This window comes from Vanellus vanellus (assembly GCF_965231255.1).
Source record: "Vanellus vanellus genome assembly, chromosome: 5".
In the NCBI taxonomy this organism is placed as follows: domain Eukaryota; kingdom Metazoa; phylum Chordata; class Aves; order Charadriiformes; family Charadriidae; genus Vanellus; species Vanellus vanellus.
Genome location: NC_138910.1, coordinates 13023585 through 13045862, shown reverse-complemented (window position 1 = coordinate 13045862; position 22278 = coordinate 13023585). Strand labels below are relative to the sequence as shown.

Sequence of the window (22278 nt, the reverse complement as noted above, 5' to 3'; positions counted from 1 at the left end):
TTTTGACATGTTTGACTGATACCATCTCGGTAGCTAAACCTCAAAGGACTTGTTTCCATTTGTTAAGATGTCACCCTCCGCTTGAATGCTGCATGGAACAACTGTGTGACTACCGCGTTTTGTTTTTTCCTCTTCTTTGGGGCTGTAGATTTTCTGGATTTTCATTTTAAAATGTGTCTGATTCAGCCTGGAAACTCACCTGTTTGTTGCTGGTTGATTGTATAGTGATAATCTGAAAACTGCCAAGTCTGTGTTCAGAGTATTATGCACAAAAAAATTACACAAAAGTCTACAGGTTATATACACTTCCCACCACACCTCAGTGTGGACAGCCTGCCTTCTAATTTATATATAATTTACAAAATATAGAATTTGGTATATCTGTTAGATCTCCATGTTTTCAATATTACAAAATAAAAAATACAAAAAAAAACACAACAAATTTCAGGGGAGTTCCCCCCACAAAGTGTCTCTTGTTTACATCTAGTCTTTCCCATGTAAACTGATATATACCAAAGAAGAGCACAGAAGACTTTTTAATAAATATGGTTGGAGAGCCATCTTTCTTTATCGCGATCTTCCCCTTCATCCGACGTGCCAGCCCCACTCAGGAGAGCAGTCATTTAGCCATGTAGAAGAAGGGAAAAGAGGGGGCCAGGGCTATAATGTCTTTTCACACTAAAACACTACCGCTGCCCTTCTAAAAGGCCTTTTTGTGTGCTGTAACAGTGGGTGTCAATTTTGAAAGCCCATTCAAAACAGCTAATAAAAGCACAGTGGTACACTTCAAATAGCTGGCAGTATGGGATGGAAACATTATGGGAGTGCAAATCCATTCCAAAACAATGCTTTGTAGTGAATCATACATTCCTTCAACCAAGTAAATGTTGTGTTGCGTCAATAAATACTTAAATAGCTTCTTATATCATCCTGTGGTAGCAGCCTTTTTCAAAATTTCCAAATTCACGTCTTATCTGTGAACTCTGTAGTACGCATCTTTGGTCGATTTAGCACTCAGCCAGGAACAACTCCAAGGTGGTTTCTTTCCATTGTCTTTCATGATGGGTGGCCAAAGAGTTTGCTGATACCAACTCTAGAGTCACGGTGTGAAATTTCAACTGCGCTGCGTTGTCAGCTTCACTGCCAAAAAGTGATTCTTCTCTGATTCACAATCTTGTGTAATGCAAATTCCATCTCTGAGTGGTGCTGCAGTCGGTGCTAACTAATCGGAGGCCCTTCATTTAGAAAGTAGGTGGTCATTTCTCCTTTGCCTTTGACCTTAATGACCCCTCGATATTCCAGCTGATAGTTGTTGGCTGCTAAAACCTGGTACATGTCTGTGGTTACCTGCAGAATAAACAAGAGTAGGCAGATGCTTGTCATTCATACCTTCCACACAGTCTTTTCATTTGCTTTTGGCGTAATCCACAGACAAAGTTAAAGTACGATCAACTGTTTTGTTTCTGAGTCAGTTGACTTTTGCATATCAATCACTAACTAAAAGGTTGGGACAAGTTGCAGAACAAACACAACCTTTAGAAACTGAGAAACTAAGGAAGTCACACATGATACACAACTGGGGGAAATCCACATTTTTTCAAGCAGGTCATGTGATAAGAAACAAGTGAGTCACGTTTTTAAAAATGCACCTGGCAGTTCAGTCGACTCGGATGCATTCATTACATCACTGGACTAGTAGTAGGAAAACAGGTTAAATGTATTTAAAATGTCCTCAAAAATGACTTACAAATTACACAGCAGATGTACAATTTAGAAGGAGTCATGCAGGTGTTTTTTGTTTTTTTGTTTTTTTGTTTTTTTTTTTTATGGAGCAGAAGGTAGTGGGCAAGGAGAAAGATGGAACGAATGGAATAATCTAGCCAGCATCTAAAGCCTCTCTGCAGATGCCATTAAAATATAATCACACGTGCTGCAGAATAGCAGAAGTTTAAAGACCAGATTTCCTGAGATATTTATTTATTACTATGTATTTTCTCACCCTGTTTCAGGTGGCTTTACATATTTCTATTTCTGGCTTCCTATTGCCGTAACATTGCTGTGCTGATTTGCTTAACTGGAATGAAAATTGTTCACGGACCATCTTGTAGGAAAGTCTAAAGGGTGTTGGATAAATATTGATCCAGTTAACTGACAGCTTAGTTGGGTTTCCCCTCTTGGGGTTTACATCAATTACTCAAACTATTTTTACATCCCTTCAGTACTTTCCCAAGGAATGACAATCTGTTACTGTGGACATTGGCTCAGCGAAAGCAGGACAGTGCAACTGAATCACTGGAAAGGTCACTGTCTGAAGGAGATGTTTGATTACAAGACAGTTTTGATTAAGCCCTTAAACCGTCCTCTTTCGCTAGTTATACATCCCCATCCTTTTGGTGCCTGGAGCCTTGCTGGCCTCACGACACACACGGCATTGTGAACAGAAGGGTGAATTACAGCAACAGGTATCTGAATTGAGCCCATGGAAAATAAAACAACCTACAGTTGTACGTAGCCGAAGAGCGAAGCTGGCAGCAGGAATGAGTAAGCATCACAGCAGGACTGTGCTCATAGTGCCAGTGAGGCACTCAAGGAAGGAACCTGAGCTCAACGCTTCCACCCAGAACTAAGCTGCAAGTTTCAGAGCCAAGGTTGCAGAACTGATGGAGATTAAAAGGCAAAATTTGATGGTACCACTAACATCCCCAGTTGGCTTTTCTTTCAGTACCGTGTATATAAATGTATGGCACAAAGGAATACATTGAAACCAAAATTCCAATTCTAATGACATTTCAAAACCAGTAAGTGGCCCAGGGCTGGCAGTATAAGTTTTCCAGTGAATTCCTTACCTGAATCCTGTCAGGCACACCTGTACTGTCCATTCGGCTGGCTACATTCACTGTGTTGCCCCATATGTCATACTGGGGTTTGCGTGCTCCGATCACCCCAGCTACGACAGGACCAATATTGAGGCCTGGAAGGAGAGCAGAAATCCCACAATGCTCAGATCCATCACGCGTGAACCACATGAAGCTTGAGGCAAATTATTTTTCAGACAATAAAAAACACCCTGCGGTTCATTGGTTCTAGCTGTGCTTTACCCTGACATGTAAAGCTATGGCCAAGCTGTGGGGAAAGAAACTTTAGAAGAGAAGTTGGCTTCTTTGCTCCATTATGCCTGCCTGACTGGCAGCACTGGCTGCATCTGCTCAATCCAGAGCTACTTTCCAGCACCAGACAACAGGATAAGGTTTATTTGCCATCAGGCTGCCAAGCAAACTGCTCATTTGGAAGTCTGCACACAGCTGCTGCAATGCTGAGTGCCTGTGAGGCAGCAGCCCGGTGGCCTTCCACAACAATACCACACGACATCCTCACACTTCTCCTTTTTTGTCTCTTTTTATTCCCTGACTTGAAAGACAATTTAATGTCCAAGAAAGGCAGAGCCTGGGACCACGGGGGTGTGGGCAGGGAGCACAGCGCAGGCAAAATGAGTCTGAGCTCAACCACCGCATGAGCCCATGCCGTGGCAAGAGCTTCTCTGCACAAAGGTCGGTCACCCAACTGCTCCTAATTCTCCAGGGAGCTTCGGTAATAACATTGCTGCCCTAACAAAACTGCCCTGGTGTTTCAGAGTGGCCGAGGATGTTATTTTTGCTGTCACCAGCCAGAAGACAATTAACATCACTGAAGACAATTAACATCACTGCACAGCTAAAGAAACATCTATGACTTTACTCTCCATAAAATCCCCAGCTCAGAGTGACCACTACCTATAATTAATCCTGTAAACACAGTGACATTACCTATCTTCATCAGGAAACACAGTGACATTACCTATCTTCATCTGGAAGTTGTTGAATGAATGTTCATTAATATATTTCATTTGGTCCATTAACCTCATGGCAAAATCAGCCAGAGCTTTGATATGTGTCTTCCCTTCCTTGTCGTAAGTGGAATCGTTGAGGCCTGACGCAGCCATGTATGTACTGCCGATGGTCTTGATCTTCTCCAGCTGCCGAAATTGGTCTTCACTTATTATCTATTTCACAACAGAAGAGCAAAAGAAGCAAATAAACCTTGACAAACACATACATGCTGGTAAGTTCTTGCCACGTGTCCTCCCTTGGTACAAGCACTACAAAGTACAGGACAGAGCCTCCACTACTCAAGGTGTAAGAAGGAAGTGTGGGATTTCTCTTCTCCTTCCACTGTGCAAACCTCATGAAGTTCAACAAGGCCAAGTGCAAGGTCCTGCATGTGGACTGGGGCAATCCCACACACAATACAGGCTGGGTGGAGAATGGATTGACAGTAGCCCTGAGGAGAAGGACCTGGGGGTGCTGGTGGACAAGAAACTCAACGTGAGCAGGCAATGCACACTCGCAGCCCAGAAGGCCAACGGTATCCTGGGCTGCACCAAAAGAAGCGTGGCCAGCAGGTGGAGGGAGGTGATTCTGCCCCTCTACTCCACTCTTGTGAGACCCCACCTGGAATACTGCATCCAGCTCTGGAGCCCCCAACATAAAAAGGACATGGAACTGTTGGAGCAGATCCAGAGGAGAGCAATAAAGATGATCAGAGGGCTGGACCACCTCTTCTATGAAGACAGGCTGAGAGAGTTGGGGTTGTTCAGCCTGGAGAAGAGACGACTCTGGGAAGACCTTATAGCAGCCTCCCAGTATCTGAAGGGCACCTACAAGAAGGCTGGAGAGGGACTTTTTACAAGGGTATGTAGTGATGGAACAAGGGGGAATGGCTTCAAGCTGGAAGAGGGGAGATTTAGAATAGATATTAGGAAGAAATTCTTGACTGTGAGGGTGGTGAGACACTGGAACAGGCTGCCCAGAGAAGCTGTGGAGGCCCCATCCCTGGACGTGTTCAAGGCCGGGCTGAATGGGGCTTTGAGCAACCTGGTCTAGTGGGAGGTGTCCCTGCCCATGGCAGGGGGGTTGGAACTAGATGATCTTTAAGGTCCATTCCAACCTAAACCCTTCTATGATTCTATGAAAGGGGATTAGATATTTAGAGGAGTAACAAGGGAATAAAAGGGATTTTAATGTTAAAAAAAAAAAGAATTAGACTTCTAGGGCAAGGAGAAATGAACCATGGCACAAGGATTCAATAAGCCACCTTCCTTCAGGAGCTCAGCAAAGCACAAATAAACTCACTGATTCAGTTCACTCCATTCACCCAGATTTTCTGCGACTTACTTCATCAAAATCAGCAATGATCTCGTTGAGCAGTCTCAGACACTCCACCCCTTCATTGTTGGCCTCCAGCTCCACGTAAAACTCTGAGAAGTTGCTTATGGAGGCGAACATGACAGCCACACACTCACAGGACTGGTAGTACAGTTCATCATTTCGCCGCTCCTGAGCCAAGAAATGGGCTGCCACGTCCTTCGGCAAAATGTTGTGGAGGAGGCGTCTGTTATAGGCCTGCAGCTCCTCCATTTCTTCTTTCTCTTCAGTGGCCTAGTTTAGGAGGGAGAGAGAGTGATGTGCTTACACGTTTGGTAACTGCTCTGGGGTGGGATAAAAAAGCTGAAAATGAATTTGCAGGGAAGACAGAAACAGAAGAATGGGGAAAACTGCAAAGGAGGGCAGTGATGCAGAAACTTGTGTTTAGCAGTGGAAGATGGGCCATCTCTTTGTGGGCACGCATGTATGTAAAAGCAGGGATAGAGTAACCAAAATCCTGTGGTGGTGTTATATTTCTGGGCCCTGAATTGGGTAACCTGTACAAGGTCTGTTCCTTTCTCGGGGAACTCTACCACCATCCATGAAAACACACATTTGGCTTTCCCAGTCAAGCACAACAGGTTTCAGGAGGACAAAGACAACATTGCTAAAGTTTGACTGCATGAGTGGCATTATAATCCTCTCCCTTCCCCGCCAAATGCTCACGTAGCTAAATAAAAGGACCCTCCTTTTCCACAAGGTTTTCTGGAGTGCAATGATGGTCATGAAGTACAGTTACCATGAAACAGGCCGGTCTGACACTCTGGAGAGGACTTTTCAGCAACCTGCAAAGCCCATGTCTCCTGCAGTAGTGGGGACACGTTCAGGTGATGGGGAACGTGAGGAGAATGGGTTGTCTTGTTTCTGTGCTACTGGGTGTGGATTTGGGTTTAATGTTCAGATGGAACCAGAGCTTCAGGAAGAACATACCTAGGATGTACCTAGGCCTCGGTGACTTTAAAATAAAACAAGCATTTCGAGTTCACTAGATTACTCAGACTTCACAGATAACTTCTGTCTGGGGATTTGATTTCTCTTTGCAGCCTTGCACAGTACCAGCACTACTTCAATTCATTGCTTCTGGTGTGTGTACTGATCACCTCTCCCCCTCATTACCTGATGGTAGCAGTATTTTCTCCCCTTGTTTTTACTTTTTTGCCATTTTGAATATTTCTGAGCAAAGAGTAAAGTTAAAAAAAAACAGGGTCAGGCAAGGACTGGGGACGGCGCAGCTGAGACAGGGGTCACACAGAGCAGTTCAGCTTATGGGAGCCCCGAAGAGGTGTCATGTGTACAGCACCCTCAGCTTCAGCAGAGGCACCAGGCAAAATGTACAGCCTGTACACGGGTCTTCTTCAAATCTTTTTTTTCCAATGACTTTTGTCATTACTGGAGAGCTGGAATCTATGAAAGGGCAGAATCTCCTGGGACATTTGGGCCCCAGCGTGAACAAACACAGCTCAGCCATACTCTTTAGCTCTCGCTTTGCGAGGGGAGAAGGGACAACCTCCCCACATCCCTTAAGTACATGTTGGTAAAGGCACAAGCAATACTTGTAAAGCACTTACAACTTTGCTCATGGATGCTGGTTTCTGAAACAGGATACTCAAAACTGGAAATTAAGTTAAATGAAGGAGGATCCTTTAGAAAGTGATATGTCCAGACAGAACAAGGAAAACATCTGGCTCTCCCTGGTGAAACAAATGCTTCAGCCAGCTGAGCCCAGACCCAGAACAGGCAAGTCACCTCATCCTGTCCATTGTTTTACCATTTATAAATGAGGATAACAATGTTTATCCACTTCCCACGGAGCTTTAATTAATTATGCTTCCTCAGTGCCTCCTACTAAAACCACTGAGACATATTATTTGAATGATATCCTGCCATCCAGAAGGTAAAAAATCCATAGAAAACCTGCGGTCCTGCAATTCCCCAGCTATGAGACCTGTACTGCTTGCTTAAGAATCACATATGATATCCCAGCATCACTCGTGGGCACAAGTAATGAAAACATTAATACTGAATCCAGGGACAGGAATGAAGTGTGGCATTATCTGTAGTGTGTTGGTCAACCAATACCGCTGCCCAGGAGCTAATGACGATTGGATAGCAAGCCAGTTCCCACTGCTTAAGGAGAAAGTGAATGAAAATGCAACCATGAATCTTTCACACTCCTGAACACAGCAAGCTAAAGCTGTCTGAACTCTGGGAAACCAATCAATGATGAATATGAGCTTTCTATATTTACAGATTGTGTTATATTACAGGTTCCTGCAACAGCGACAGGCCCAGGTGCTCAAGTTCATTAACCTCGATCTTCAGATCTATGACCTTTTATTGTGGGGACCATCCAAAGGGCATTTACAAGGAAACAAAGGGTTAAAGTAAAAAACCAGAATGAGAGGCACTGAGAATGCAAAACACCAAAGAAGAAAAAAGCATTACTATTATGCTGAGTTCTATGCCAGATCCACATTAAATTAAAAGGCATTTTATAGCACTCCCTATCTTGACAGTGAATAGTTTAGCAGTTTTATACTAACACCAATGAGTCTGTATTCCTCCGACACAGCAAACACCCACTAACCTGGAGTTTCCAGAGGAAATCGAGCCTTGCAGTGGATTCCACTTGCTGGGCATGCAAGTACAGCGCCAGGACAAAGACGGTAATGATGACAGGGGTCACAATCTTCAGCGCAACTCTTGTCATTGGAGAGCTGCAGCCAACGAAAGCAGAATTTTCCAGTTAGTCTCTGAGTGGGGCAACGCAGTTTAGCCACGCTCCCCAGTTCTCACTTTAAGGCTAGCCAATCTCCAAATAAAAGGCTTTTTTCTTTCCCTCCAAAGCACGTGTTGGTAAAGAGACAAACAATACCTGCAAAAAGCTGAAGACTTTGACTCAGAGGTGCTGGTTTCTAAAGCAGGACTTTGAAATTGGAAATTTAATCCAACTTCTTAAAAAGGGTTAACATCAATATAAAAGCCATTTTTGGGGGAAGGGCCATTACCTGCTCAATGCTTGGCAAAACCAAAACACTAATAGCTCTTCAGACAGTATTCACACTGGGTCTCCTGCACCGGTTTGCCCAGCCTCCTGTCAGGAACTGTTCTACACTTACTGCTTCTCTAATTAGTCACCTCTTAATGGCCTTTGGTTTGTCTGTAAGTATTCTATAAGCTGAAAAGAGCACTAAGACACATTCCCATCCCTTCTGACAAGCAAGTAAATAAAAACTGTTAAATCTGAATTACAGAGTTATACAGTATTAAGATATTATTTTGATAAAACCTTTGACTTGTAATTTCAAGTAACCTCTATGAGATGCTCTATAAAGCAAGTTGACATAAGTCCCACGGGAAAGAGGATGCTCTGAGAGTAGCTACACATACAAAAGGGGAATATCAGTCCACGTAGGGCATTTGCACTGTGCTGCACCAGCTCACAGCAAAGCACAGGCAAGTACCAGACACTGCTGGCGAGTCAACGCGCTGATATTGCACCTTGTGAACACAAAATGCCTACCAACAAAACCCCATAAAAATATTTCATGCCCAAGTGACTCACCATGGCAACGTTGCATTTGCAGACACGCTGAAAAAAAAAAAACAAAACAAAACACAAGGAAAAGGTTAGTAGAGTGTTTGGCTCCCTCCAGCACTCGTCCTTCTGTACGTCACTCACCAGCACCTCTGCAATGTGGCACCTCTAACACTGTGTGGGGCTATAGCCCTTTTAAAGCAGAAAACTACAAAAAGATGGCGGGGGGGGGCGGGGGGGGAAGGTCATCTGAGCTACACTCAAAAATCCAGAGTGATGGTGCAACATAGTTAATGTGGTTAAAATATCTAAGCAGCATTAAGAGTCAGACAATCATCTGGGATTTTAATGTCAGTGTGGGATGCTTAGCAAATGCTTGTGCATCCATCACTACTTCATTAGGTCAAGCTGCAAAATTTGATCCAAAGAAGGAAGCTTTGGGCTACTATCTTGTGAGGGGTAGCTCCTCTCTTCCCCATTTATTGTAGCACGGAGAGGCATTTAATTCCTTTAATTCAAGCACTACTCCCTTCTTCTGCAAGTTGCTCATCCCCAGTGCTGTGCCTAGCTATGGGTACTGCACAGGAGTACACGAAAGAAAACCCTTATGTGGAGTGCTGTGACTGTTCACAACACTGCAAAATATTCATATGAAGCAGAGCTGCTGGAGAAGATGGAGGGTGCGCCTTTCTTACAGTGAAAGGATGGAAAGGAGCTTTCTGAGTTCCCGACTGATTGATTGCTTAATGCTGCTGGGTTTTTTCTCAAGCGTGGGTGGAGTATTAGGTGGCTGAGAACCACGTACATGGATCTTTTAAAACAGTATTTAAATGGAAAGAGAGAGATCAGTGGTAAAATTACTGTAGTGTCATTGATGCAATTTGCAGGCTACTAACGATACATCTTTAGCCTGAGAATCTCACAGCTGTCTTAACAGCTTCAGGCTGCAGTTTTCTGGGGCTGGGGGGGGACCTCTCACTACAGAATCAGAGATACAAATGATCAAAATCAAAATAGCCAAGGAAGCCTAATTTGGCATAAAATTAAAAAAATAAAAGCATAGTGACCCTCTGAACTTGTTTGTTCCAAGATATTTTCTGCAGCTCTGAGCACAGAATTTCTTCTGACATGTAATTTGCAACCCACCGTCGTCTTGCACATGATCTATTGCACGGCCTCTTGGCCAGCTCCAGCACGGAACATGTGTGCTTGGACGTGGACCCAGTTTGAGAATGCTGGGGACAGTGACTCCCACACTAAAGGCTGGATCTAGCTGGAGTTGGAGATGCTTCCCACATGCAGCATCATTCCCCCACTCCCCTAAATCACTGCCTGGGCAAGGATGATGGACTGCCCCCCCATTATCACCCTGTCTTATGTATGGCAGGTCTGACCCTCTGTACTGGGGCTGCAGCTCACTGTGCCTGTTACGCTTCCTCTAAAATCTTCAGCAGAGACTATGAAATGCAGCAAACCCGGTATTTACAATAACACTTTGGATAAGTGAATATGCCCAATGCAAGCAATAATGGTGTGACATTGGTAGGTTGTTCCCCAATGGGACAGACATTTCCAGTAGCAGATGGCTCTTTAATTACTGGAAGGCAACACAGAGAGAAGCTCGCTAAACACACTCCTGCTTGAGTTAAGTGCACATTTTTATCAGGAGAGGTGGTTGATTCTGGGGACTGCTCCCTTAGGACAGGAGCATCTCCCTTCTCACAGGCACGATCTGAGGACAGACAGCCCTCTAAATCACAAACCACAGCTCGAACAGAAATGATGGGCTTGATGAACAAATCACTGGGCAAAGCTCTTGGGGCTCCACTATGCAAGAACTCAACTTAGAAGATCACATTGGTCCATCACATCTTTAAAATCAATGCATTAGTTTTATCTTTGGCATAGGGAAAAGGTAATATGATAGTAGCTCTGTGCATCCTGTTATACTTCATGTGTCACCACGCTGGTGTGTCTCCGCAGTCAAGTCTAGCAACTCCCAACATGCTATAATCAGCCTTTCAGTTGCTTGCATGCTGGGTTGGTTTGTACACAGAAGTGTGAAGTGACATCTGCATCACTTCTAATTAGTCAGAGTACCATAATGGCTGCAGAGCAGACAGTAATTATGTACAACGGGCACCCAATTAAAGTAGTATGAGGTCACGGTTGGTTTTTTTTTTAATATCAGCTGGACAATAAGGTACATCTCTGAACTATGTGCTACATGCTGAGCTCCCATTTCCCACAACACACAAATGGGCTGCCAGACATTGGGACAATAAATAGCTGTCCACGGAGCTCTCCGGACAAAACAAATACCATTTTGTGAGAGATAATATAGCATCACAGAAAGCTATTTCTGGGAAAACATGCTAACCTTCTCCACTTTATTACTGACATTTTGATTGTGAAGTGACGTAAATTATACTTTTAAGTGCTGTAATTTCGCTTAGTGCTTGACTTACAAGAATGAAATGATATTTGGGATATAAAATGCTTTTGTTTCTCTAATTGTGTTAGAAAATGCTAAATAGCTTCTGCTGTTGGAATACATAACATCTGTAAAAAAAGGAAGGAAATCTCATTCTCCTCATACCTCCAAACAAAGCTCCATGGGGTTTCCTACATAATTTCATTCATTTGAGTTAACAAAATAATTTAAGTGATTACTGCCAATGGCAGTAAAAGCCATACCTCTATTAATTATTACTGGGCACACAGTATTTACGTGAAGGCCAGAAGTAACCAGGTGCATCCAGCTTGAAGGAGTTAACGACCATCAAAAAATTTGAGCAACTACACAAGCTATTTGATAACATTCAAAATAGCACTGGGAAGGACCATGGGAATCTTCTCAACCACCCTCCTGTCCAAGACAGGAGCAACCACAGCTATCATCCTTGACCAATGTTTCACCAAAATCGGTGCTTTCTGGATCTCTGATTGCTCCTTGCTGCTCTGGACTCTCCATTATTTTGACCTGCCTTCTTGCCCCAAACTGGAAAACATACTCCAGGTTAGGCCTTCCCACTCCTGGGTAGAGCACTGGTCTACTTCTCATGTCTCACAGGCAACTCTCCTTATTATACGTCCTAGCATCATGTTCACCTTTAGACAACACCATGATTTGATTGACTGATGTTCAAGTAGAACTGTTGCCTACAAGGGGAAATCATCAAAACAAGTAGTTAACACGACAATGCAACTCCCGGTGAGAAATTAAACTTGTGGGGGAGGGCGGGTTTGTGGATGTGCCAGATTTCCCTCCCTGGCGTGACCTTCAGGAGAGGAGTAACCATGTCAGGGGAAGGAGGTTGCTACCATGATTAATATGCGAGCTGGTGATGACAAACTACTTTTTGTAACCAAAAGGGCAACTGTCTACTCCCACTTAGCCCAGGCCCCTCTGCTGGGAATTGTGCTGAGACCGGCTGTGATGCTGTTTTTTCCAATGGGAACGTGTGTCCAACAGCAGCTGTCAGGAGATCGCTAGCCAAACATCAAACACCACCATTACACCACCTCAACCTGGGTTTGATATACCAGATGTCCAAACATCTCGGTGGTTTGTTATCACATCCCTGCACCAGCTCAAGTTTGTCGGAGGGTTTTTTTTTGCCTTTTTTTGAGAAAAAAACATTTTTATATTGGGAGTGTAATACCAGAAGAAGTGAGAATGACTAACTACAGCTCCCCATTTCTGGAAGAAAAAGAAATACAGAGCCACTGTGATTCCAGTTAGATTTTGTTATTAATAGATAGTTCATTAGTCAAGTTCCACATTAACAAGATCTTAAAGGGAACTGTGTTCTCCTACGCTTCGAAGGTGGAGAGCAGCATTGACAAAGCCTTTAGCCATGCCTTCTCTGGCATGATGCACTTCCCTTGCTTGCGCCACACCCTCAGCGCTCCTGTCCACCTAATGGCATACTGAAATCACTGGACGAAAGAAATTAGGTGAAGATTTCAGAAGTGAAAGGCACTTACTAGGTATTAGCTGTAACCAGGAGATCTGCATTGTCAAAAAGGTTGACCCCTGGCACTTCCACAATGAGAACATATATAAATTCAATGATTAACATAAGGATCAGTTTTCCAATACAGCTGATCTGGAGGAACACAGAGCAGGCCAGGAGACTCAATAAGACACTGTAGGTGAAGTACTGTATAAAGACAAAAAGGGGAAAAAAAAAACAGAAGAGAGATGAATGTCAGCTGGATAAATTGAAACTGAAAACAAAGGAAACTAAACAGAGGGATAGAAAGGGATTGGGAGTTACGTAGTTGAGCTGACTGAACATGTAAACCTGGGGCTGCCTGTGGGATTCTCCCACGTGACAGGAGATTTAAGTGTTAAGACTGAATCAATGGAGAGGAAAACTCTCGCGTTCTTCATCAGGCCTTATTTGCTTTACACTCAAGAGGCGTAGGGCTCGCAGCTGTATACCCAAGGTTGTGATTGATGTAGGTTTGCCTTGGACACGGTTACTGAATTAGCAGAAAGCATCTTCCAGTTATGCTGGAATACTTCGTGCTTTAAGGTCAAATTCTGGACTCGAATTCACATATCTGCACAATACACAGGACCAAGGGTATTAGCAGTTCACACCACCAGTACCAATACCCACTTGAGGCCAACTCAAAGGTATTGCCCCTGCTGATGTGACGCACTGAATCCATTGGCAAGATATAGGCTGGACCAACTTCTACCAATGCTAAGCACCACGATCATTTCTTCTGCCAGCAGTTGCAGAAGTGTGCGCGTGTGTGCTAGTGGAGCCCTCTGCCACGCCAAGGTAGCGGGGCAGCAACTTCTGCCAATCTGAGAGCTGAGTGTTGAGCACGCCAGTGCTTTCAAATGCGATTGCAGGCTGCGGATGCCATTTATGGCTCCTGGGAAAGCTAGTATAGATGTAAAACTAAGAGAAGCACGTTACACAGCTCATCACTTTCCTGCTATCGAATCTGTAAAGATTTAAGCTTCCACTCTGTCTGGACAGGCCTATTTCTGGCAAAAAAACTGTATCAGGTGCCTGAGGCAATCCATCCTTTCAGTTAAAAGCAAGCCCCAGTTGAAGCAGAAATACGCTTATGTTCTGAGCTCATGTATTAATAGTTCATCACTGATATATTAAATTAGAGAAAATAACTTGTACAGCTTGTAACTTGACTCTTCATTTTCTAGAAAATGGGTGGATGTTCCCTGTGGCTGACGGGTAGGATCCCACCATCTCCTGAAAGCCCACTGGGAGCAATAGACAATGCCTGTACCAGATCCACCATCTGCCCTGCAGTGCGCAGGGGAGGGACTTGTCACTTCTTAGCCCGCTGACAGGCAGGACCTGGCTCGAGGCTGCCATAGCATCCTCAGCATACAAAATGGTTGTTCCTCATAGCTTAAAAGCCCTCTCTGTCCTGAACCAGCACTCCTGACAACCTCATGATGGGCACAGACTGTTTCTAGTTTTCCATTGTGCCAGATTTTGCTCCTGGGTCTTTCTGTGGACATACTAAGAGCCTTTGCAGGGTTGAAAGTCACAGTAATAGCGGTCTCCTCAGAAACCTCACTGAATCAGATAGGAACCGTATTCCTGTTAGGCTAAAAGAAAACAGGTTCAGTGGGATACCAGGGCCCTCAGTAGCACCTTGGGCATCTGGATGATAACAGATCAGCCATAAATCTGTCAGGTCCCTATAAACCCAGATGACCTTGACATAAATTCTGTCCCCATCCTAGACAGATTGTTTTTCCTTTTCAATTTCCAGTAGACAACATACATAATGGTGTGACCTAAAACCTCAGAGAAAGGTCTTGAATAGCTATGCAAAAGATGATTTTTTTGGCCAAGTATTCTACCAGTGTGTAAAACATATTTGGAGGGGTTTTTTTTTGCCATTAGAGGCATTCTAATTTTTTTTAATCAAGTTGTTCTGAAGAGGTAGGATTTGCATTTGCAAATTGAAGCAGACCACTATAAGGACCACTAAGCTGCCTGAGGCCAGAAGCTACTATACCTAATAAAAAAATATATAAGCAAAGTTTTTCATCAGGACATAAAACAATGGAGAGAAGGGTTAATCTATGACTACACATTATTTTTCAGTGAACTGATTTTCAAGTAACAGACCACCCACAAACTTCTTTGAAATGACTTGCAGTTCTACATGCCATTAAGGACTTCATGGAGAAAGTCCATTTCTCCTCCTACAGGCAGGATCCAACAAATATAAAAGCCTACTGATTATTCAGCCCTGAAGGAACTTGAACATTAATGTGGACTCATGATAATAACTTCAGACACTTAAGTTTGTGCGTAGTAGCCTGTGTCAGTCCTGTAACGTCAGTCAGGAGCAACCTTGCTTTTCTCCAGATCACTGAGATTTATCACACAGGTTTTATAGCCCCATCTCGGATCAAGCTCTGCAACCCATTTTTTTCAAGCAATACCTCTGGAAAGTTGCAGTTGGGCAAAGGACTGTCACAGAATCCCTGCAAGGTGCCCAGGCTGTAGTTGGAAGTCAGGTTGCTGATAAGGCATATGTCCACCCGGTCAGGTGTGATGTTGTATTCTGCAGCCATGCAGCTGGCAAGATCCACAGTGCTGCACATGAACTGAAGAAAAAGATCGTATGAAACTCAATGGCATAGACAAGGACATGAAAATAGAATAGTTTGCATCAATTAAAAAGTCCCTTGGAAATGGCTGTAGCAATGTGCAAAATATGCAACGCGAAATCACTGGCTTATGTTTTACTGCCTGTGCAATGGCTATGTTTTTTCTCTCCCAAAATATTAACTAATAAAATCCAGGCTCTGCCCTCTAGAAAGCTACTTTCATGCTCAACTTCATGTACAACTTTATGTCTGAAGGTTCACAGGCAGAGAGGCTGTAGATATTACACATACAAATATATCCTGCTGTCTGTGATAAGGTCCTGGTGTTGCGCTATTTCTGCTGATGGGAATTTCTGAGCTGATAACTTTCCCCTGCCATCTCTAAAGCTTCTGCTGTGGGTCCTTCTGCAGGGAAGACTTTAGCAGCAGGGCTCAGAGGCTGATGTGCTGTGTTATGCTGAGGAAGCAGCAGAGGCCCATTCTGTTCTCCTCCACTTGCTGCTCCATTTGTCCATTTTGCTAATTTTTATACTAAGCAGTTCACAAATGCTAAGAATTGCACATTATGCAGAAAAACAAAGCTCTAATTTCTGCGTGGTGCTCAGCAACCCACACCAGCTCTTTGCAGGTGACTATGGGGGAAAGCAGTGGGGTGTCAATGCCACTGAACTAGTGCCTCCCATTCAAGTACCTCAACAGAGCATAAAATTGCTCCTAAATTTCCACTATGTGCATAGAGAAGCTGAGCAAGAGCAAGAAGTGATCTGATTTTTAAGTGTTTAAGCCTCTGCATGCCAGTGCAAGTCAGCACTGACCCAGCTGAGGCCTCAAGTGAGAGGAGCAGAGGGCATTGTGAAGTCTTTGTAGCTACCTCCAAGCTCTGGGCTTTAACCCCAGGCCCATCTCTCCTTTTTCCCCTCCTCTCTTAAAAAATGAAATAGATGTATGCAGGGTAGAGAGTATTCAAGTAGTTTCTTTAAGCTACATTCAGCCTTCAAGCCATTTGTACAGGGGAGAAACCAGCAGCCGCAGGGTCCTACAGAACAACCCAGCTCTCTCCGAATCTGCAACCAGCAGCGGCATTTGAATGCAAAGCCAGACCACCCCGGTCCCAAAAGTGCAAGTCAAAGCAAAGTCTTCACAGTCCCTGTTAGGTGATTACTGCACTCGGAGCAGGACGCAGCACCGTGCAGAAGGCCAGCACAGAGCCTACACAACACTTAAGTCCCACTCAATATTGTGGGAGTTAAATGACGCATCGGCCTCGTGCTGGCCCTTCACGCAGGGCTACGCTTCAGGCTTGGCTTATGTGCTTGGAGCAGAAGCATTTAAAGGATCAGAAAAGAACACGGGCACAAATCGGCGCCAGGCATATAATGGGTTATAGGGAAGCAGCTGTTGGGCTCCCATTTCTTTTCTGTGCCCGAAAAGCAAAAGGGAACTGACCTCAGATGCTGTAAGCATCAGGCAGGATTACATCAAACCCAGTGGTTGTAAGGGTTACGGTGCTGCAGAGCACCAGTAAGAAAACCATGCAGAACCGTGTGCGTCAAAAGGAAATAATGCACGTACCATGTTGACAAAGGCAGATAGAAAAACCAGGATAATGGCAAAGACTCCAACTAAGGTACTATTGGTCCTGGACTGTACAATCTTCCTAGAAAGAGTCTGGAGTGGAGCTGGGAAAAGCTGTATGTGGGGGGAAAAAAATAATTAATTAAATAAACATGTAAAATCATTTCTTGTTTTACAGATTACAACCTGCATTTGAGCTGCCTGCATACTTCATCGAGGCGTCTGTGTGGATGCTGCAGAGGGGTTAGAGAACCATGATGGGGGATGGTGGCTCCAGGACAAAGGTGAGCAGGAACGTGATCGCCTTGTGGCAGGCTGGCCCAGCAGGCTCACCAAATCTACTTAGCCTTTCCTAATGGGAATGATGGCTCCTGAGCCGAGATAGTATGGCTTGCAGGGCTGTGCTCATCCTGTCGTGAGAAGCAAACCACAAGCCATCTGTAACTGAAATAGCCACGAGCTCGAGTCTGTAAATTACTGGATCAAAAATTAAAAAAAGAAGAAATAAAAGAATACATGTCACATCCCTTTGACCAGAGGCGTATCGTAGGACTTTCTGGTGCCATTTCAGAAACAGACTGTTAAAAAGCCCAGGCTAGTCTCACGATCTGTCAGACCCTCGGCGAAAGGCGCTGGAGGAATCAGCTGGCCTCATCTGGTCTATGGCACTCAGCACCACAGACACACGGGGCTAAAAATAACCGCTGGTGAGGGCGACCACAGAGCTCCCCCAGACAGACTGTCCCGGTGATTCACTACTATCAGAGCTAGAAGCCTTCTTCTAACTGCTTTGTGACTGCAGGCTGCCAGCGTGCTTTGCTTTCGGTGCTGAGTCGTATTGTAGGTAGACGCAGTCTCTGGATGAAAGCGGAGACTAACCAGGAGCCCTTTGCAGCAGGGCTCACCCCTCAGCATCGCAAGAAGCCTCCTTGCTTTGCACTAGCTACAAGAAAAGTCCAGAAAACACATGAAACAAACCCTTTCTCTTCACGTGCCACCACCGTCCCGGTGCAATCTCAGGGCTGGAGCGGCAAGAGATGGATGCCAGGAAACCCTTGCGCAACAACGCACCTCGGCCCCGCCATGCCCTTCCCCTCCACGCCATCGCCTCGGGGCAGAGGGGCTCTGCTGAAGACTGGTAAAGTTTTTTCCAGAACCCAACTCTCCTTTCCCTACCAGCATGCTGCATGAATAACCGAGCCACTAGAGGGTATTTTTAGAGACACAAAGAAGCTAGCAGCGCAGCGACACGGCACTGCAATTTAACTATGACTAATGTTTCTATTAAAAGTCCTGCTTTTCCCTTTTATCCTTCACTCTCATCTTCTGAGATGTAACATTTTGTCAGTGCATAGCTTCCCACACAGCAGTCCTACAACATAATTACGAAGCGTTTGAATGGCCAAAGCGCTGATTAGATGGTGACTTTTACAGAAGGAAGAGAGAGGTTGACAAGGCGAGAGTTTTGACAGAGCTGATTTCACCTGCACACACACAAAAATCCAGCTAACTCCAGGCAAGAGGAGACGGCAAGGCTCTGGGGTGGGGTGGGGGGGGTGGGGGAGGAAAGGGGAAATCGGGGTTATGGCTTATTTGCACTGCATGAGAACTGACTGAAATTCCCTGAAAGCTTATGCAATCCTTCAGGCTCACACAGACACTTTAAAACAAAGCACAACACTTCTCTGAGAAATAAACCTTGCTGATGTAGAAATCCTTGGCTCTGTTGATAAGCCATGAACCAAAATACCTCCTTGCCCCACCATGTCCAGCCACTTCCACGCAGTCATCCACTAGTGCAGGAATCCCTGCCAGCACAGGGATGTGGGAAATCATAGAATCATAGAATTGTCTAGGTTGGAAGAGACCCTTGGGATCATCAAGTCCAGCTATCTACCCTACTCTACAAAGTTCTCCCCTACACCACATCCCCCAACACCACATCTAAACGTCTCTTAAACACATCCAGGGATGGTGACTCAACCACCTCTCTGGGCAGTCTATTCCAATACCCGACCACTCTTTCTGTGAAAAATTCTTTCCTAATGTTCAGTCTAAATCTACCGTGTTGGAGCTTGAAGCCATTCCCTCTTGTTCTGTCATAAATTACCTGTGAGAAGAGACCAGCACCAACCTCTCTACAGTGTCCTTTCAAATAGTTGTAGAGAGCGATGAGGTCTCCCCTCAGCCTCCTCCTCAAACTGAACAGTCCCAGCTCCTTCAACCGCTCTTCATATGATTTGTTTGCTAGGCCCTTCACCAGCTTCGTGGGCTTTCTCCGCTCTAACCTGTATAGGATTTGGAAGGAGAAGGAGGACTGTGCTGCATTTAAACAATTTTCTTACTAGATTAGAGCAGGATGGGTGTTCCTGCCATCCCCTTGTTTAGGCCTCAAGGCCAAGCTCCACAAAGGTATGCACGGACCGAACCTCCTCCTGTAATCTCTGGGAAATCAGGCACCTAAATAAAACTCGGGAGTGCTTTGTTGTGGATCTTGGCTCAAGCCCCTGCTGCCAACGATCCCAAAAAAGCCTGACTTTGAACCAAGCCTGAGATATCAAGCAAAGCTATCAGGGGAAGACACTTAAATTCTAATGAAAACATGTTTTCTTTGTATTAATCTTGGTTCTCATTACTTTGCAAACTAGGGAAAATTTTAGGTCAGTAAACAAGTACAGCTGGAAAAAGTCCTGAAGAGGAAACAAATGCCAAAAACCATAGGAGGTCAGGATTGCAATAGAGACCACAACGGCGCAGCCATGCTGCACATCTGAGGAACCTCTGCCTTGTGAACAACATTCATGGAGGGTCTAAAACATAAGTAACGCTCTCCCCACTTTAGAGAGGCAGATAGAGACCAGGAATAGTTGCAGCTTGGAGGACTTCTGTGATAGAAATGGGGGACCTGTCTCAGCTCTGACAATACAGCTCCACTCTAGCAATGTTCCCTCCACAAAGACATCCACAAGTCAGGGGTATAACAAAAAAAAGAAGAAAAAAGAAAAGATGATGATTTTCCCTCGCATTCTCCAGTAACACAAAACAAAATCCCTTCTGTCCGAAGAAAAGAAGCAGAACAACAGGATGTTACAGCACAGTGAAAGTCCATGCGCTGTGGCTGGTTAGCCCATTGGTTTGTACTGTCCAACACCATTTACTCCTCTTAATAAGATTCAAATCTTGCCTGAGTGAAGAACAGGACAAGGCAAGATCTGATGAAATGGCAACTCTAAGGCCGTATGTGCACTGCTGAGAACATAGGCTGAAAGAAAGGACATGATCCATTTGGGCAGCTGAGATTTACATTTGGGTTGCCACATAAACTTGAGGTCACTCATCAGACCTCTTAAAATCCCCATGTAAAGAAAAATAACCACAGTGGGGAAAAAGGAAATTGGATTGTCCAGTTGATTCTAGTTCATTCTGAATTGAACTGCATAAATGCTGCTCAAAGACGTTATCTCCCAGAAGAGAGAGGCTCTGAAAGTGTGCAAGCACCAATCAATATAGAAGGGGAATGTAGAGCACTGTTGTACAGGTGAAAGTCCGAATTTAAAGTGATCCAACAAGTACTAGTGTTACACCGAAAAGAGTCCACAACCTCCAGTCATGCGCATGACAAAAATACACTAAATAAAAACTGTACTTTGCAATAACAGCTGATCACAGACAGAAGAGTAATATTTCCCCTTTTTGCCTTTTTAACATATATTGTAGACATGGAAAACTGTTTAGATAATTGCTATTGTGCTGTGAGATGAAAGAAACTATAAGGTCTTTAAGTTCACATTTTTCAATTTGTAGTAAAAGCCTTTGAGTCATTTTGAAGTACATTAAGATGTTTCTGGAGTAAAAGACAACATCTCCAGGCAACTTGATGTTGCAAGTCCATTTATGTAACTTATTTCACAGTGATTTATTAGTCTATTAAAAAAGTACAGTTTTCAGAGGTATTTTTTCCCCTGCTTGAGAAAAAAAAACCAAACAAACACTTTAGGAGAATCTAGACCAGCTTTGGGAGGCAAGCTGGACCTATGTAAAGCTACACAAAAACTTATTTTCTCGCAAAGGATAACTCGAAATTTCTCTCATATGTGCTCCCAGGAACATGTAACAAGTTGAATTCCACACAGCAGTGCAGATACCGTAAGTTAAGGATTTTAAGAAACACAAACGTGATAAGTTAGTAGCAAAACAGATGTCTGTCAGTGGAGTATTTGCGAAGGGACCCTGGTTCCCATGACCTTAGACTCTACTGGGAAGGAACACCATCTCACGGTGTCCAAGTCTTCATGAAGCATCAAAGTGAAGAACTGGAACTCTCTTGTTTATTACAGCTGAAGAAACTTGGAAAGCCAAGCTGGCTGCGTTGGCAGTTCCAGGATCAACTTCTAGTCCATGGAGAATTTTACAGTGGAAGATAATAATGACAGCAAAAGAAAATAAAACATGATCAAGCTGTCCAGAAAGAGCCTGCTGGCCACTGTCAAAGCCAGAGATGGAGAGGCCAAAAGAGGGAAGGAAAATCTCACATGAAAGCTGGAAAGAGGAAGAAAAAAGAGTCATTTATCATGTAACAGCGCAACATGCAGGCACAAGTTATGTTTATGCTGATATCCTGGGGTGGACACCTACTTTCCAACTTTGTGTGGAACGAACCATTGGTATGTAAAACACATGCTCTCCTATCCCACATCTGAGCATGAAACAAAATTAACAATGCTGACATCCCTGTGTCTTAAAATTTCATCTAAAGGATCTGTAAAACTGCTTCCCTTGTGCACGTGTGTAAAAATGCTCCCTGGAGCAATGTGGACTACAGAAGTAAAATAACATCCCTTATCCAAGGGCTAGATAAACCCATTGCTTAAAAAACTCCTACTTGAAACACCAAAATCTTTAATCACAGAAGCAGGCTGCAGCTACTGGGAGCTGCTGCCATCAGACAGGTAGCTGACAAGCTAGAAGTACCGTCCCCTACACAAGCCATCTCGTAATCAGATGTTGTCAGCAGAGGCTAATTCGGAGCACTAAAAAACGGGTAATCAAAAAGGTATTGGAGCTAGAAGGCCTGATATTGTCAATATTTGCAATCGGTGCACAGAAGGCACTGGCCACACTGAATGCTATATGTAAGCACTTTGTGGGTCTGGGCCAACATACTGAAAACTCACTTTCGGAAATACCAGGAGCTTCAGAAAATCCCATGAAATTCTGATGTTAGTCTGAATTCCCTCTGAAGTCTTGTGTTTCCAGGGCCTGTGCACTGAGGCAAAACCAGCCTAAAAGCAGTTGCGGGCACCACG

At 44.2% G+C, this 22278-nt stretch overlaps 1 protein-coding gene across 1 annotated transcript in view; it reads right to left on the bottom strand.

Annotated features, from left to right (window-relative positions):
- Nucleotides 1-739: 739 nt before the first annotated feature.
- The window catches only part of ADCY5 (adenylate cyclase 5), a gene marked incomplete at its 5' end in the record, with an annotated part of 226166 nt that continues 204627 nt past the window's right edge, over nucleotides 740-22278 (bottom strand). Inside the window, 9 exons of the mRNA XM_082483464.1 lie at nucleotides 740-1347; nucleotides 2847-2971; nucleotides 3835-4039; nucleotides 5211-5474; nucleotides 7828-7957; nucleotides 8806-8832; nucleotides 12769-12944; nucleotides 15230-15394; nucleotides 16970-17086. Of these exons, the coding sequence (XP_082339590.1) occupies nucleotides 1219-1347; nucleotides 2847-2971; nucleotides 3835-4039; nucleotides 5211-5474; nucleotides 7828-7957; nucleotides 8806-8832; nucleotides 12769-12944; nucleotides 15230-15394; nucleotides 16970-17086 (1338 nt within the window). The 3' untranslated portion in view covers nucleotides 740-1218. The remainder of the gene's footprint in view (nucleotides 1348-2846; nucleotides 2972-3834; nucleotides 4040-5210; nucleotides 5475-7827; nucleotides 7958-8805; nucleotides 8833-12768; nucleotides 12945-15229; nucleotides 15395-16969; nucleotides 17087-22278) is intronic.